Source organism: Scyliorhinus torazame, chromosome 8, assembly GCF_047496885.1.
Source record: "Scyliorhinus torazame isolate Kashiwa2021f chromosome 8, sScyTor2.1, whole genome shotgun sequence".
Taxonomy (NCBI): domain Eukaryota; kingdom Metazoa; phylum Chordata; class Chondrichthyes; order Carcharhiniformes; family Scyliorhinidae; genus Scyliorhinus; species Scyliorhinus torazame.
Genome location: NC_092714.1, coordinates 21,128,735 through 21,147,599, shown reverse-complemented (window position 1 = coordinate 21,147,599; position 18,865 = coordinate 21,128,735). Strand labels below are relative to the sequence as shown.

The 18,865-nt window shown below is 45.9% G+C and overlaps 1 protein-coding gene across 3 annotated transcripts in view; it reads left to right on the top strand.

The window, feature by feature from the left end:
• The window catches only part of LOC140427671 (amyloid-beta precursor protein-like), a 321,513-nt gene that overhangs the window by 241,715 nt on the left and 60,933 nt on the right, over positions 1 to 18,865 (top strand). For 2 of the 3 annotated variants that reach the window (XM_072513150.1, XM_072513147.1), the window contains 5 exons: positions 1,303 to 1,436; positions 2,207 to 2,281; positions 2,600 to 2,758; positions 3,752 to 3,880; positions 11,199 to 11,298. In XM_072513150.1, the coding sequence (XP_072369251.1) occupies positions 1,303 to 1,436; positions 2,207 to 2,281; positions 2,600 to 2,758; positions 3,752 to 3,880; positions 11,199 to 11,298 (597 nt within the window). The remainder of the gene's footprint in view (positions 1 to 1,302; positions 1,437 to 2,206; positions 2,282 to 2,599; positions 2,759 to 3,751; positions 3,881 to 11,198; positions 11,299 to 18,865) is intronic. The other variant, XM_072513148.1, reaches the window with a different exon arrangement.

Below are 18,865 nucleotides of genomic sequence, written 5' to 3'. Positions count from 1 at the left end.
GCAGCAGTCATCAACCTTGAAGAAGCCTATTAGAAGCGCCAGCTCACACCCCCTCTATTCTTGGTGCCCATCCTCTTCCCATCCCATCGCCAGTGCTAAGCCTCATCACATGTTTCACACTGGCTGCCTGTTAATTGGAAGTGTGAAATCTCATTCCGGGGCCAATCTCAGCAGGAAATGCGTTTTGCATCCGCTTCCGTCGCGTGTGCGCGCCCAGCAGCTGCACATTTCAAGGCAGGAAGAATACAATGAAGTTCTAAAAGGCACACATAAGGGGCCTAAAGTTAGTTGGGGATCCAATGGCGTAGTTGTATTTTCACTGGACTAGTGATTCAGCAGCTCTGGGTAATGCTCTGCGGTCCAGGGTTCGAATCCCACCATGGCAGATGTTGAAATTTGAATTTTTTTAAAAGATGGAATGAAAAGTCTAATGATGACCATGAAATCATTGTCAACTGTCGTAAAAGCCCATCTGGTTCACTATTGTCTTTCAGGGAAGAAATCTGACGTAGTCGGGCCTACATGTGACTCCAGACCCACAGGAATGTGGATAACTCTTTAAAAATACCTTCTGAAATGGCCTAAAAGACCACTCATTTCAAGGAACATATGAATGTGCATTAAAGGCTGGCCCAGCCAGTGGCGCACACACCCCATGAGCAAATTTTAAAAAGATGCATGTTCCATACAGAATATATACTGAATGCATTTTTAAAAGTTAATAAATTGCTAGGGCTTTTATATAGAACAGTAGGACATAAATATCCAGGAATTTTGTTGATGTTTTATAATACAAGAATCTGAACAAGTAGTATTTATTTTGGCTACCATATCACAATTTGGTCGGTATGCTAGGTTATAAGGAAAGCAACAGTATCTGTTCAAGGAGAACTCTTTAAGTATAAAAGGGTTAATCTATAGGAACTGGGTGTGGTAAAGAGTTCCAGGCTATGTATGTTTTGTAGCAGCAATGCAACAAATCCTTTTTTTTTGGGGGGGGGGGGGGGGACAGGGGAGGAGAATGCATATAACTTATTTGGAATGAAAAAGAACAAGTGGATATTTCAATCACCAACCATAGCCATACCAGTGAAACAAAGACTGTAAACATACATTGGAGTTTGGAGACTAGAAATGAGACCAAGGTCACTAATCAAGCTTCTGTTCAGGATATAAGAGATAATGTACCAAAAATAAAGTCTGGATGGAATTGAGCTTTTACAGACTTGCTTGCTTGGCCTTTTTCAAATTCTCTCTTGGGGCACTTTGATTAAGAACTTATTTTGTAATTTCCACCCTTAGTACCTACTACAGCTGCTAGCACCCCAGATGCTGTTGACAAATACCTTGAAACACCTGGCGATGAGAATGAGCATGCATATTTCCAGAAGGCAAAGGAGAGATTGGAGGCCAAACATAGAGAGCGCATGTCAAAGGTTGGTTTAATTTCACCTTGCATTTTTTGAGTTTGTGCCTGCAGTTAAATTAAAAGCAGTTTTACTGGTCCTGTATGATGTCTATTCAATTATTTAATTAATGTTATCACTGATCTTACTGCCAATGTATTCTTCTTATTGAAACAAATAGTCACCGAATCCCTAACAATAATAATAATCACTTATTGTCACAAGTAGGCTCCAATGAAGTTACTGTGAAAAGCCCCTAGTCGCCACATTCCGGCACCTGTTCGGGGAGGCTGGAATGAGAATTTAACCCACGCTGCTGGTCTTGTTCTGCATTACAAGCCAGCTGTTTAGCCCACTGTGCTAAACCAGCCCCTTAGTGCAAAAGACCATTCCTCCCATTGAGTCTTCATCAACCCTCTGAAAGAGCGCCCTACTAGGCTCACGGCCCCACCCTATCCCAATAAACCAGTAACCCCCACCTATCCTTTTGGGCACTAAGGGCAATTTAGCATGACCAATCCACCTTATCTGCACATCTTTGGACTGTGGGGGGAAACCAGAGCACCCGGTGGAAACCCACACTGACGTGGGGAGAAAGTGCAAACCCCACTCAGACAGCCACCCAAGGCTGGAATTGAACACGGGGTCCCTGAAGCTGTGAGGCAGCAGTGCTAACCACTGTGCCACCCTGAATGTGCTTGCGTAACTCACTAGCAACCTGCTTCTCTGAGGTTCTTGGTTTTTATTTTGAGAAATGTTAACCATGAGCAAGGGTTTTAAGTGGACTATATTGTCTTTAGATAATGAGGGAATGGGAAGATGCCGAGCGTCAAGCTAAAAACCTGCCTAAAGCTGACAAAAAGGCTGTCATTCAGGTAAGCATGAATGTGGTCCTTTTTAATCCTGCGTGCAAAATTCATGAATGTGCATGAAACTTTATGTTTTTAGTATAGTTGTTTGGAAAGGGAAGAGAATGCATGACTAGTTTTAATATTGTAAATCATTGAGATTTATTCTACATCTGTGTGTTCCAGCATTGTAAATTGGCGTGACGCCAATGTACCTTTGTACACTAGATCTTGTCTGGACTGTTACTATAAATCACTGTCTACATTTTACAACCTTCCTCTTTTGATTTAAAAATTGGAAGCTAGTACCATTTTGTTTAAGGGAACCATTTATGATTTTTTAAGCGTTTCCAGGAGATGGTAGAATCACTGGAGCAGGAAGCAGCAAGTGAGAGGCAGCAATTGGTCGAGACCCACATGGCAAGGGTGGAGGCCATGCTGAATGATAGACGCCGTATTGCACTGGAGAATTACCTTGCTGCACTGCAGGCTGATCCACCACGGGTAAGTGCAAAGTTGGATAGAGTGAGCAAAATTATCCATTTACAATTGGCATGTTGCTGAGAGAAGACTATCCAGGACACTGGTAAATCAAGCGAGTTTAAAGATTTGGTTCATAATTTAAGAAACAAATATCTCTTTATGCTACAAGAGGATTTTTTTCCACTCAGTGACATGAGTTGCCTTATTTTCTCTTAAATGGTATGGTGCATTCAGAATAATGTTGGTATTCAGTTATGCGGTTGCAGATTAGGTTCCTATGCATTCTTGGCCTCATTCCAATTGTCCTGTGAAAAGTTTGCCAAGAGGAGGCCAGGCGATCTGCCCAACGGAAGGAAGCAAGAGGTCTAGTTACCTTGGCCCTAGCTCATTTATTTCCTGGTTGGCAAGCAGAGTGACATTGGTAGATGAGATGGATAAGGTTTCCTGCTCATTCTTCCAAGGTGATGCTTAAACATTGGTGGAAGAGGAGATAGAATAACTTGACAAGTGGATGTGGGTCCTTTTTAATTTAAAACAAAACCTGCATCAAAATTTCATTTTCTTCCAGGTCCATCTTAGGTTTTTTGTGTTTCATGAATTTGAGGCCCAAGTTTTCATGAAGCTGCCAATGTTTCCTTGGAACCCGCATTTCTCCGCCAAGACAAAGAGTGGAATCCACTTGCTCGAGTTTGTGAACTATAATTTTCTGAAACTTTGATCCTCTTCAGGATGACGAGTAAAATAGATTTTCAGCTACTGCTAGTGCTTGGCAAAACAGACTGTTGTGGGACACTTAAGTTTAATGAATTTTCTGAAATCTACTTCATATTCTACTTTATCAATTCATGAAAAGTCTGGGTTAAGCTGAGGTATGATTTTATGAGCAAAATTAAGTTGTGTGAAGAATGATATGCTGGTGTCTGTGAGAATTTTTAGCTTTAATTCATCTGCAAATTAGTGCAGAGCTTTCAGCAGAAAAAGTTCTACCAAAGTAACTTGTCAATTTTCTTCTAGCCCCGACATGTTCTCAGTGCACTGAAGAAGTATATCCGTGCTGAGCAGAAAGACAGACAGCACACTCTGAAACATTTTGAACACGTCCGCATGGTTGACCCCAAGAAGGCAGCCCAGATCAAATCACAAGTAAGAACCTGATCGAAATGTGCACCATTCACATTGCACCGGTATTATAACCCCCTTGGGGACCAAGGACTGTGCTCCATTTGATTCCCCCCTTACACAGCTGAGTATGAACTCCCCCGGTAATTGGGGGCAGGGATTCCCCTTAAGAGAAAACCACACCGTATTAAGAACCCTGACCTGGGTGTAGGTCAGGGAGCCTGGCCCTTCGGGGTGTGAGAAGTTATAGTTATTGTAGTCGTAGTTTTATGTACACCGTAATAAACCTGTTATTCATTTCTACACTACCATGTGTTCCTGTCGGGTCTCCTGTTCGGGTTCTACACTGGCGATGAGGGTGAAGTGGAGCTGCTGCATCCGCCATGTGTACTACTGCCGCCCCACTTCGTTCAGGCCCATGGGGGCCTCCACTCCGGATGGGGAGATGCTGCACATCGGGAAACTCGACCAATTCGATGCAAATACTGATGACTGGACCCAATACATATAACCGTTGTAATTTTTATTTTGGTTCAACGGAATCGTTGGGGATGAAAGGCAGACCATTATCCTGCTGCTGGCAGTCGGGGGCCCCACCTATGCACTCGTGAAAAGCCTCACGCATCCAGACAGACCGGATTCCAAGCCTTCGCTACGTTGGTGGCCTTGATTGAGGCACAGCTTAACCCACAGCCCCTGATAATGGTCCACTGGTTCCGGTTCCACATGGCCTCGCAGGCCCAAGGAGAATCAAATGGCGACTTTTTGGCGCTCTTGAGGACGCTAGAAGCTGCACTGTCCGAATCCTTGTGGGGCTGTTTCGTCTTTGGGCTCAGACGTCAATACCCAAAGGTGACTCCTTACTGAAGCCAACTTAACCCTCCAGACGGTGGTGGACATCAACATGTGCCATGAAACCGCGGGGTCCAAGAGTTGCAGGGTTGGTGGTCCTGATCCTTAGCAACCGCTGACCAACTGCTCCCGGGCCCGGTTGACGTGAGCTGCCACAAAGCAAGAGTGACCACAGGACCCAAGGCTGTGGCTATGGCGCAACCAGGGGGATTCCCTCAAAAGAGAACACCAAAACGGCAGACAAGGACTGGCACCGCAAACATTCAACATTATCAAGTTCGGTATCCAGACCTTGGACCTTTGGGACACAGATGCCCGATTGGCAACGTGCACTGGAGAGCAGTTGGCCATTGAGGGAACCGCCCAGGTGACCATGGCATACGGGGACCAGTCGGCATGTTTGCCCTTGCTGGTAGTTCGCGGGGGGAAATCCAGCTTTCTGGGCCACGATTGGCTGCACCACCTAAAATTGGATCGACAACGCATTGTCACATGTACCCCCACGACCGGAAGGAGTGTTGGCAAAAGTTGCAGGCGTTTCCGAGGATGGCCTCAGGACTATAAAGGGTACGACAGCTAGGGTCAGTGTGGACAAGGACGCGCAGCCCTGTTACTTCCACACCCACCCAGTGCTGTATGCGCTGCAGCCCAAAGTCGACGCCGAGCTGGATCGTCTGGAACGGTTGGGCATCATCCACCCTATCCAATTTGCCAGTTGTTTTGCCCAGTGGTCCCGGAGCTGACACCCGATGATCCATATGTCTGAAAGGGGACTACAAAATGACGGTGAGCAAGCATTGAAGACCTGCGCTCAAAACACATTCACAAAGCTCGATATGAGCCACGCATACTTGCTGCTGATCTTAGATCCGGACTGTCAGAAATACGTGATGGTGAACACCCACAGAGGGTTGTATGAATACACCCGACTGCCTTTAGGGGTTTCATCAGCCAAGCGGTTTTCCAACGCGTGATGGAAAACATCCTGCAGACTGGCCCAAGGCGACCGTATATCTGGAACACATGCTCATCCATCGGAGCCTCGGAAAAGGAACATTTGGAGAACCTGGCCGAAGTCCTCCAGCATTTTGAACAGACCAGCGTCCACCTCCACAGGGAGAAATTTGTTTTTAGAATCATAGAATTTACAATGCAGGAGGCCATTCGGCCAATCGAGTCTGCACCGGCCCTTGGAAAGAGCATCCTACCCAAGCTCACGCCTCCACCCTATCCCCATAACCCAGTAACCTGACCGAACCTTTTGGATGTATTTTATTTTCATGTACAAAATTATCTGTTGAGCAGCATGCAGAAAAATACTTTTCACTGTACTTTGATACACGTGACAATAAACAAATCCAATCAAATCCAATTTAGCATGGCCAATCCACCTAATCTGCACACTTTGGGCTGTGGAAGAAACCGGAGCACCCGGAGGAAACGCACTCAGACATGGGGAGGAAGTTCAAACTCCACACAGTCAGTACCTGAGGCCTTAATTGAACCCAGAATCCTGGAGCTGTGAGGCAACAGTTCTAACCACCGTGCCATCCCACTTTTAATTTCCCTGAGGTCACCTACCTGGGATACTGGTTGACAGAAAGGGGCTTCACCCGGTGGAAGTTAGAGTGTGGGCCAACCGGCCAGTTCGAATCCCTAAAGACCCAACCAAACCTCTTTGGGACTCATAAACTACTATGGGAAATTTATCCCCAACTTGGCCACGCGGCTTAGTCTGTTCCACAACCTATTAAAAAAGGGCACCAGTGGGAATGTAAGCCCCTGCACCAGAAGACATTCCAAGAGGTAGAAAGACAGTTAAGAACATAAGACATCGGAACAGAATTAGGCCACTCGGCCCAACGAGTCTGCTCCGCCATTCAATCATGGCTGATATTTTTCTCATCACCATTCTCCTGCAATCTCCCCATAACCCCTGATCAGATCCCCTTATTAAGAACCTATCTATCTCTGTCTTAAAGACACTCCGTGATTTGGCCTCTACAACCTTCTGTAGCAAAGAGTTGCACAGATTCACCACCCTCTGGCTGAAGTAATTCCTCCTTATCTGTGTTTTAAAGGATCATCCCTTTAGTCTGAGGTTGTGCCCTCAGTTTTTAGTTTTTCCTACAAGTGGAAACATCCTTTCCACATCCACTCTACCCAGGCCTCACAGTATCCGCTAAGTTTCAATAAGATCACCCCCCTCATCCTTCTAAACTCCAACGAGTACAGATCCAGAGTGTTCAACCACTTATCATATGACAAGCTCTTAATTCAGGGATCATTCTTGTGAACAACCTCTGGACCCTTTCCAAGGCCAGCACATCCTTCCTAAGATACGGGGCCCTAAATTGCTCACAATACTCCAAATGGGGTTTAACCAGAGCCCTGCCTCAGAAGTACATCCCTGCTCTTATCCTCCGAGAAACTTGGCGCATTTAGACCCAAGAAAGCTTCTTTTCCGTTTGTGCGACGCTTCCCCCTACGGCATAGGAGCCGTTCTCGCACATCGGATGCCTGAAGGGTCAGAGTGACCGATAGCTTTCCGCCAAGCAGAACTATGCCCAAATTGAGAAGAAGGGCCTGGCTGTTGTATTTGGTGTCCGAAAATTCCACCAGTATGTCTACTGCCACGTATTCACAATCAGTTTTACAGCACATTGGTTAGCCTGCTGCCGCATAGCTCCAGGGACCCGGGTTCAAGTCTGGCCTCAGGTGATTGTCTGGATTTTGCACGTTCTCCCCGTGTCTGCGTGAGTTTCCTCCGGGGGCTCCGGTTTCCTCCCACAGTCCAAAGATGTGCAGGTTAGGTGGATTGGCCATGCTAAATTGCCCCTTAGTATCCAAAAGGTGAGGTGGGGTTACTGAATTACAGGGATAGGGTGGAGGCGTGGGCTTATGTCGGATGCTCTTTCCAAGGGCTGGTGCAGACTCGATAGGCCGAATGACCTCCTGCACTGTAAATTCTATGAATACAGGCCACAAACCGTTACTTGGACTGTTCCAGGAGGATCGAGTGATCCTCCCGATTGCATCCGCCAGGGTTCAGCGATGGGCATTGTTGCTGGTAGAGTACAGATACATGCTGGAACACTGCCCGGGCACGCGGATCCCAGACTACGATATATTGAACCGCCTGCCCCTCCACAAGACCGCCGGCCCTAGCCTCCACCGCAGAAGTAGTAGCGGCTCTCCACTTTATGGATTCATTATGCCGGTCACAGCAGCTCATGCAAAAGAATGGACCTGCAGCCAACAAGGATCCGACACATGGTCCAGTATAGGGGCCAGCACAGAGTTTCACCCAATGATCTGCGGGCCTATACGTTAAAGCTACTGGAACTGAGTGAGAAGTACGGCTTCCTTTTGTGGGGGTCATGGTTGGTAATCCCAGAACGCAGTCGGGCGCTTTTGTAGCAAGACCTCCACAATGGACATCCAGGGATGCCCAAGGTGAAGATACTTGCCCGTAGCTATGTCTGGTGGCCTGGGATCGACTCAGACATCAGGACGGTGGCCCAGCGCTGCAGCCCATGCCAAGAGAACCAAGAGGCCCGCTGCCTGCACCAATGAACTCTTGGGAATGGCCGGGAACACTGTGGGTCCGGGTTCACATAGACTTTGTAGGTCCATTTCAGGGAGCGACATTCCTAGTGATGGTGGACGCCCCCTTGAAGTGGCTCGAAGTTCGCAAGGTAACCATGACCTCAAAGATAACGGTAGATAGGCTGAGACACTGGGTTACGGGGATAAAGGGGATAGGGCGCCGGCGCCACATGTGGGCTGGTGCAGACTCGGTGAGCTGAATGGCCTCCTTCTGCACTGTAACTTCTATGACACATTCAGCATCCATGGCATACCTGAAATGCTTGTGTCAGATAACGGGGCCATGTTACCCAGGAAAGAGTTTGAAGCATTTATAGCCACAAACTGAATTTGACATGTATGGACCACTCCGTACCACCCAGCATCGAATAGTTTGGCCAGGTGGGCAATCCAAACTTTCAAGAGGGCGATGAGAAAACTGATCACAGGCTCTTGGGTGACGCAACTGGCCCGGTTTCTATTCGGCTATCAGACGACCTCCCACCATACCACCATGGGTGTGGCGCCAGCAGAGATGCTGACAGGATGTAAGCCGTGGACCTGCCTCAGCCTGGTCATCCCAGACTTCAGTGCTCTGGTCCGCCAATGGCAGGACTGCTCCGAGACTGACATGGATCGATGCTCGCAGCAGCCCGAGTTCAAACCAAAGGACACTGTATACATGCGCAATTTTGGTGCCGGCGCCACATGGGTCTGGGCGTGGTCCTCCAGGCTACGGGTCCAATTTTATACTCGGTCAGGGTGCAGGGACATGAAGCAAGCTGCCACCTGGACCACATCGCTGCTGCACAAGCGAGACCCAAGAACAGACTCCAGACGCGCCAGTCCAGGTCCGCCTGCAGTCCCCGCACCGCCTAGAGCGCCACGCCGGTCACCGTCACCTCCGCCAATCGAAGCCCGAGAAGCTAAGATGCCTGACACCTCATCGGAAAACTCCGCCAACTCGGGCATGGACATTGACCCGCCTGCTGTGGTCGTTCAGCTGCTGCTACGTCAACACCATTGCCGGCCACACCATCCCGCTTCAACGATCCACTTGCAAACGTTGGTTGCCGGTACACTCCACCTCTCCCGAACCTGCCCCTTCAACACCAGACCACCATCCACTCCCAATGCAGAGGGTCTCAGCCCAAGGACATGAACGTTTCTCCAGACTTGTCCTCCATTCGATTTCCCTCTTACACAGCTGAGTATGGTCTCCCCAGGTAATTGGGAGTGGAGTTTCCCCTTAACAAGAGAAACCCACACAGTATAAAACCTTGACCAGTGCAGGTCCAGGAGGGTGGCCCTTCAAGGAGAGGAGTTGTAGTCTTTCGTAGTTTTGTGTACACCGTAATAAACTTGTCGTTCAGTTCTACCCTGCCATGTGGTCCTGTCGTCTCTCCCGTTCGGGTTCGACAACCTCCGTTTCAGGTTCATCCCCTTCTTGATGGACTTTAAATTCATGTCAGTAATGTGTATATCAGCAATCAGTTAGCTCAGTTGTCTGGATGGCTGGTTTGTAATGCGGAGCAATGCCAACAGCGCATGTTCAATTCTGGGGTTGGTTTAGCACAGGAAAGCAGACAAAGGCAGGCCAGCAGCACGGTTCAATTCCCGTACCAACCTCCCCGGACAGGCGCCAGAATGTGGCGACTAGGGGCTTTTCACTAACTTAATTTGAAGCCTACTTGTGACAATAAGTGATTTTCTTTTCATTTTCATTCATTTCATTCCCACCCCACCTTTTCACGTTCGCCTGAGGTGTGGTAACCCTCGGGTTGAATCACCACCAGTTAGCTCTCGAAAGGAGAGCCGCCTATGGTCTTCCGAGACTGTGGTGACATGTGGTGTGTATAATTGTGTCTAGGTTAATTTGACAATTTCACAGTTATTCTCAAGAAATTCTGATTATAAAGAATCAGTTAAGGTTTTAAATGTATATACAGATATAATTTGGTTCTTTTCAAACCCCCTCCTACCACTTTATCAGCTTAATCTGTTTAAGGAAGACCACTTTTTGAGCAATCCCAGCTACTTCCATAGGTCACTCATTTGTGAATTGGGGTGGAAACAACTGGAAAATTACCTGACTGTGCAACCTCATTGAAATTCTGTTTCCTGGCCTTAATGAATTGAGCACAAATGCAAAAATAGCAATGAACCTTGTTTCATTTTCTGTCTGTACCTGAGACATCTTGGCAAGAATACACTTCCACAAGTTAGTGACAAGCTGTGAAAACATGTCCTTACTTTTTGCAGGTCTTATTTCTTAAATCATCATTAAACAAATTAGAATAAGTCCTGGCAACATTTGCCCGTTTTGGAAGCATAAATAGTGACGGTACTGAATGAGAATACGTGGGTAGGGAGGGGTGAGTTCATGGAGAAATTTGGAAACCAGGATGAGAATTTTAAATTCAAGATGTTGCTTGAGCTGGAGCCAATGTGATCAGGAGATGGGGAATGGAACTTTGTGTGAATAAGGACTGGAGTAGGGGCGCTGTAGGGCTGGGCTGCAGGAGATGGCAGAGATGGGAGGGACGTCGCCATGGATCATTTGAGAGCAAGGTTACGCATTTTAAAATTAAGACATTGTTCAACCAGAGGAGCCAGGATACATTAAGGAGCACGGAGGTGCATGAATGGGGCATGGTGCAAGTTAGGGCGCACAGGCAGAAGTTTTAAATGACCAGGTTTGCATATCATGTAAGGAAACCCTGTGTAAATACAAGGGTGATGAGGTTAGTTTATGAGCATTTTGCAGTCACAAGGAAATTAGCGATTTGGGTTTTTGTGTGTTTTTTGCCACTTTCCCAGCAACAGAAGTCGAGGACTGAGAGTGAATGTCTCCAAATATTCGCAATGTATCAGCTTAGTTAAAACTTCCATCTTTTTTCAGGTAATGACACACCTACGCGTGATTGATGAACGTATGAACCAGAGCTTGTCGCTGCTTTACAAGGTCCCATCAGTTGCAGAGGAGATCCAAGATGAAGTTGGTAAGTTCTTGTAAATGTGTTGGTTTGTGTCTTTATTACCCTTTTTAACCATGTCACAAGTAAGGTCTAAAGAACATTGGAGTAGGTCATTCGTCCCTCATGTCTGGTGGGTAAATAGTGATCAGTATAATCATCAGTACAAGCCAGAAAATCCCAGATTTGATTGAATTGATCAATGAAACCCCAAGCTACAGAGGGGAAAGCCCTTTACAGTTAACTATTCGATCTTGGGATCATTAGACAGCATGTGTATGATTGGATGAGGACAGAATAGGCACAATTATACTACCTGCTTCAGTTGAATTCATTGTGTTCATTGTCAGGGTTCTTATGTATATAATGGCTAATAGAGTAAGATGCCAGATATTACTTCTGTTTGAACCTCCACAAGATCCTAAAAACCTGGATAAAGGAAGAGAAAGTTACAGTAAAAGGATTTGGAAATCCTAAGGGCCTTGTTAAATACAGATATACTCCTACACTACATTGATTTAGCACAGCTTTGTATTGATGCCAAAATGACAATTCCTGGTTGATCCCATCAATATATAAAATCCTTTTCAAAAGGAATATGGGCAGTAAAATTAATGCAGTTACTAAATGAGCCTTACTCAGTGTGGTCTGCGGTGCATCATTTAATCAATTAACCTGCCCCAAAAATTGGTTATACAAGCATTTATTGCACTTTACTTAGCAAGTGCCTCTGCACCTAAAATATAGTCACGGTTCGTATATAGAAGAGATCTAAAGACAAACAATAATTTAAACGAAGAAGGACCATGTGGAACTTCAAAAGGACATAGAAAAGTTGGTGGAATGAGCAGATAGGTATCAAATAAAGTTCAATACGGAGAAATATGAGTTGATTGTTGATTAATTTTGGTTGGATGAAAATAGAGGTACATAAGGGGTACAAGTCTAAAAGATAGGCAGGAACAGAGGGACCTTGGTGCATCGGATCATTGAAACTGGCAGAACAGGTAGAGAGAGCAGTTAATACAGTATTGTGGGCTTTAATAGGAGCAAGGAGGTTAATACTGAACGTGTCTAAGACACTAATTAGACCTCAACTAAAATATTGTGTACAGTTCTGGATGCCGCACTATAGGAAGGATGTGAACGCAATGGAGAGAGTCCAGAAGAGGTTTGCAAAAATGGTTCCTGTCATGAGAAACTTTAGTTATGAGGATGGATTGAGGGGGTGGGGACTGTTCTGTTTGGAGAGGAGAAGATTAAAAGAAGATTTGATAGAGATGTTCAAAATCTCAAAAGAAATTGTTCAAAAGAAGGAAATGCAATATGAGAAAAAACTTGCTCGCACGAGTAATTCAGATCTGGAATGCACTGCCTGGAAGTGTGGTGGAGGCAGGTTCAATTGAGGCATTCAAGAGGGCATTAGATTATTTGAATAGAAACAATGTGCAGGATTGCGAGGAGAAGGCGGGAAAATGGTTCAACACGCTATGCACTCGGTCCTCAACACCGAGGCCCCGCAAGGATATGTGCTCAGTCCTCTACTGTACTCCCTACACACATGGCTGTGTGGCAAGATTTAACTCCAACTCAATCTGTAAGTTTGCGGATGATACGACTGTGGTGGGCCGTAACTCAAGCAATGACGAATCAGACTACAGAAGAGTGATAAATCACTTGGTTGCATGGTGTACCGAAAACAACCTCTCTCTAAATGTCGGAAAGACCAAGAAACTGATCATCGACTTCAGGAAGCGTGGCACAACACCACTCCCGTCTGCATCAACGGCTCCGAAGTGGAGATGGCCGATTGCTTTAAGTTCCTGGGGGTCACCATCACCAACAGTCTGTCCTGGTCCACTCACATTGATGTATCACTGAAGAAAGCCCAACAACGTCTCTAATTCCTGCGGAAGCTAAAGAAATTCGGCATGTCTGCATTGACTCTCAAACGTCTACAGATGTGCGATAGAGAGCATCCTATCCGGCTGCATCACAGCTTGTTATGGCAACTGCTCGGTGCAAGATCGCAAGAAACTGCAGAGCGTGGTGAACTCAGCCCAACGCATTACCCAAACTTGCCACCCACACATTGCTTCTGTATACACCTCCCGCTGCCTCAGGAAGGCAGACAGCGTTATCAGAGACCCCTCCCACTGAGGCATTGCCGCCTTCCAGACGCTTTCACCAGGCAGAAAGTACAGAAGTCTGAAGACCCGCACATCCAGACATAGGAACAGCATCTTCCCCACAGCTGCAAGACTCCTCAACGACTCTCCCTCGGACTGATCTGTTCCCTGTAAGGACACTATTCACGAACCCCTATGCTGCTCTTGCTCATGTATTTGCTTTATTTGGCCCCTTGTTCTGCACTGCAACCAATCTCTGTTGTTTTTTTTAAATAAATTTAGAGTGCCCAATACATTTTTTTTCCAATTAAGGGGCAATTTAGCATAGCCAATCCACCTACCCTGCACATCTTTGGGCTGTGGGGGTGAAACCCTCGCAAACACGGGGAGAATGTGCAAACTCCACACGGGACAGTGACCCAGAGCCGGGATCGAACCTGGGACATCGGCGCCGTGAAGCAGCAGTGCTAACCACTACATCAGTGTGCTGCTCTTACCAATCACTGTTTGTCAATGTACCATTTGGCAATGTACTCTGTCGATTATTCTTTTTGTATACTATGTACGTACTGTACATTCCCTCGGCCGCAGAAAAATACTTTTCACTGCACTTCAGTACATGTGACAATAAATCAACTCAAATTAAAGTCGTTAATGCTCATTTGGAGAGCCAGTGCAGTCATGATGGGCTAAATGGCCATCTTCTGCACCGTAAAAATGTTGTGCAGTACAAGCTCGTGTGTTCTTTCATAAAGCCATCTCACAAAGCAAGTTTGCTGAGTACTTTGCACTCATAATTTTGTGTTGAATTTAGAGTACTTTAATCGAGCTTTGTTGTTTGAAGCATCCACAAATGCTTGTGTGCTTGTGGCTTTGTTTAAAAACTAAATAATTGTTGCTAGGGAAGTGACATTGTTGTTCTTGATACCTAAGGCAGACGTTGAAAAATTGTTCGGCGTTGAATCCAGAGCAGTACTGTGCAAAGAATCCTGATAGAAATTACTACAGTGAATTAGATTTCCCTTTGTCATTACAGTATATTATTGCTGTTGTGCCGTAACTGTCTCACTTCAGAGAACTATTCAGTTTAAAATCAAAAAAGGAACAACCTTTGAAGAGGTTACTATTTTTTCAATTTAACATTGAATAGAATTGAGCAGAAATGCTCTTTTTAAAAATCAGCTTTCTGGAAGAAGAGAACTTTAATCCTTAACAAAATTACAGATAGTTTTGTCCTCTATCGCAAGGTTGGAGAGACTTGTCAATCCTGAGTCTGAGCAGCTAAATAATTCTTTAGAATCACCACTTGGCAAAGATCTGCATTTGTTTTTTAACCAAATGTTTGAAGGAAGTTACCATGAACCTTTATTTAAACAAAACACCAGTTCAGCCTCAACTGGAGTATTGTGTCCAATTTTGGACACCGCACACCAGGAAGGATGTGAAGGCTTTTTAAATTTTAGAGTACCCAATTCTTTTTTTTCCAATGAAGGGCAATTTAGCATGATTCCCCTATCCAGCACCTTTAATGGGTTATGGGGGTGAGACCCACGCAGCCATGGGGAGAATGTGCAAACTCCACATGGACAGTGACCTGTTAAAGAGGTTTCTGAGTAGATTTGTAAGAACGGTTCCAAGTGCGAGGGACTTCTGTTGCATGGATATATTGGAGACGCTGGGGCTGTTCCTCTTGGAGATTAACAGGTTGAGAGAAGATCTGATATAAGGGTTTGAAATCCTGAGGAATCTGGACAGAGTGAAACTGTTCCCATTGATAGAAGGGTAAAGAATTACAGAACACAAGTTTAAGATGATTGGCAAAAGAATCTACAGAGACAGTGGATACATTTTTTTTTACACAGCAAGTGGAATGCACTGCCTAGAGTGTGGCAGAGATCGATTCAATCGTAGCTTCCAAAAAGGAATTGGATAAGCACCTGATGAGGGAGAATTTGCAGGTCTGTGGGGAAAGCGCAGGTGTGGGACTAGCTAAATTACATTTTTGGAACCCAACATGAGCACAGGCCAAATGGCTGCCTCCTGTGCTGTTACCATTTTCATTCTGTGATTAATTTGCCAAATCCAGGCATTTAGCTTTGATAATAACTCCAATGCAGATTATTTCATTTAGTTAAAGTGTTGCCAAATTCTTGCTCTATCTCTGGACGCTCTTCAGAAGGAAAGTTTTAGAAGTTGCATTTATATGACGCCTTTCAAATTTCCAGGCTGCCCCAAAACACTTTATAGCCAATTAAGTACTTGAATTTGAGTTATTTTTGCTTATGTAGGCAGTGTGACTGCCAATTTGCACACGGCATTGTCCCATGAATAATAGTGGAATAAAATCTGTTTTTGCTGGTGTTAGTTTGGGGATATTTTGGCAAGGACATTGGGCAAAATGCTTGGTTCACATCTCTACTATATAGAATGATAACCTAGGTTATATTCTGTTTTCAGCAGTTTCTTCATTGTGATATTACCAGTGGGTTATAGGAAGGAGGTTTTGCGGGAAGCACATGAGTTTCCAGTAGGGGTCATTTAGGAGTCAGGAAAATTCAGGTAGAAATACAAAATTACTTTTAATGGCCTGGACTGCATAAGAATGTAGTTGACTTTTGGCGGACATGCCAAATGTGTCAGGTGATGAGAACACCTCGAGCAATAATCAAACCAGCTGAGGCAGCACGGTGACGCAGTAGGTTAGCACTGCTGCGTCACGGCACCGAGGTCCCAGGTTCGATCGGCTCTGGGTCACTGTCCGTGTGGAGTTTGCACATTCTCCCCGTGTTTACATGGGTTTCGCCCCCACAACACAAAAATGTGCAGGATAGGTGGATTGGTCACGCTAAATTGCCCCTTAAGTGGAAAAAAATGAATTGGGTACTCTAATTTTTTTAAAATAATAAAACCAGTCCCTTAATGCCCATTCCTCCATTTGAGGAACCTTTTACAAGGGTCCTAATTAATGGCGTATGACCGTTTCCTGTGATGAAAAGTGGGAATCAGTATTTATTTAGTATAGTGGATGTGCCTACTGTATTTCTAGAGGCCATTCCATCACAAAATATTACATCGAAAAGGGTAGTAGAGGAGTTGATAAATTTTACAAGACACGGGCTCCCAAGAGAAATCCAATCATATCAGGGATCCAATTTTATGTCAAAGTTATTCAGGGAAGTCGTGAATAGCTTAGGGGTAAAGCAATTTAAATCAATGACGCATCATCCAGAATTGCAAAGAGCATTGGAAAGGTGGCACCAAACATTAAAGACCATGTTGAGGGCATATAGTCAGGATTATTCAGAAGATTGGAATAAAGGGATTCCATTGGTCCTACTTGCAATTCCCACGCCAAATGAAACAACTAAAGTCAGTTCGTTAGAATTGATTTTTGGTCATGACGTCAGAACCACTTGGATTGGATTTGTTTATTGTCACGTGTACCGAGGTACAGTGAAAAGTATTTTTCTGCGAGCAGCTCAACAGATCATTAAGTACATGGGAAGAAAAGGGAATAAAAGAAAATGCATAATCGGGCAACACAAGGTAAACAATGTAACTACATAAGCACCGGCATCGGATGAAGCATACAGGGTGTAGTGTTAATGAGGTCAGTCCATAAGAGGGTCATTTAGGAACCTGGTAACAGCGGGGAAGAAGCTGTTTTTGAGTCTGTTCGTGCGTTCTCAGACAGCTGTATCTCCTGCCCGATGGAAGAAGTTGGAAGAGTGAATAAGCCGGGTGGGAGGGGTCTTGGATTATGTTGCCCGCTTTCCCCAGGCAGCGGGAGGTGTAGATGGAGTCAATGGATGGGAGGCAGGTTTGTGTGATCGACTGGGCTGTGTTCACGACTCTCTGAAATTTCTTGCGGTCCTGGGCCGAGCAGTTGCCATACCAGGCTGTAATGCAGCCAGATAGGATGCTTTCTATGGTGCATCTGTAAAAGTTGGTACGGGTTAATGTGGACACGCAGAATTTCCTTAGTTTCCTGAGGAAGTATAGGCGCTGTTGTGCTTTCTTGGTGGTAGCGTCGACGTGGGTGGACCAGGACAGATTTTTGGAGATGTGCACCCCGAGGAATTTGAAACTGCTAACCATCTCCACCTCAGCCCCGTTGATGCTGACAGGGGTGTGTACAGTACTTTGCTTCCCGAAGTCAATTACCAGCTCTTTAGATTTGCTGGCATTGAGGGAAAGATTGTTGTCGCTGCACCACTCTACTAGGTTCTCTATCTCCCTCCTGTATTCTGACTCGTCGTTATTCGAGATCCGGCCCACTATGGTCGTATCGTCTGCAAACTTGTAGATGGAGTTGGAACCAAATTTGGCCACGCAGTCATGTGTGTACAGGGGGTAGAGTAGGGGGCTAAGTACGCAGCCTTGCGGGGCCCCGGTATTGAGAACTATTGTGGAGGAGGTGTTGTTGTTCATTCTTCCTGATTGTGGTCTGTTGGTCAGAAAATCGAGGATCCAGCTGCAGAGTGGGGAGCCAAGTCCTAGGTTTTGGAGCTTTGATATGAGCTTGGCTGGGATTATGGTGTTGAAGGCGGAGCTCTAGTCAATAAATAGGAATCTGATGTAGGAGTCCTTGTTGTTGAGATGCTCTAGGGGTGGGTGTAGGACCAGGGAAATGGTGTCTGCTGTGGACCGGTTGCGACGGTATGTGAATTGCAGTGGAGCAAGGCGTTCTGGGAGTATAGGGGTGATGTGCTTCATGATCAACCGCTCGAAGCACTTCATTACGACTGAAGTCAGGGCCACCGGACGGTAGTCATTGAGGCACGTTGCCTGGTTGTTCTTTGGCTCCGGCATGATGGTGGTCTTCTTGAAGCAGGTGAGGACCTCGGAGTGGAGTAGGGACAGGTTAAAGATGTCCGCGAACACCTCTGCCAGCTGGTCCGCGCAGACTCTTGAGTGCACGACCAGGGATCCAGTTCCGGCCCGTTGCCTTCCAAGGGTTCACTTCCAGGAAGGCCGATCTGACTTCGGAAGCTGTGATGGTAGGTATGGGTGAGTTATGGGCTGCTGGGGCATTCAACAGCGGATTGTTGGTTACCTGCTCGAACTGAGCATAGAATGCATTGAGTTCATCCGGGAGGGGTGCGCTGCTGCCGGAGATACTGCTCGGCTTCGTTTTGTAGCCCGTTACATTGTTTATTTCTTGCCACAACCTCCGAGAGTCTGTCTGTGACTCTAGCTTGGTTTGATATTCTCTCTTGGCATCTCGGATGGCTTTACGGAGGTCATACCTGGATTTCTTGTATAGGTCAGGGTCGTCTGACTTGAACGCCTCAGATCTGTTCTTCAGTAGGGAGTCAATCTCGCGATTGAGCCATGGTTTCCGGTTGGGGAACGTACGTACTGCTTTCTTTGGCACGCAGTCGTCCACACATTTGCTGATGAAGTCTGTGACGGTGGTGGCATACTCATTTAAGTTGGTCGCTCAGATCTTAAATATGGACCAG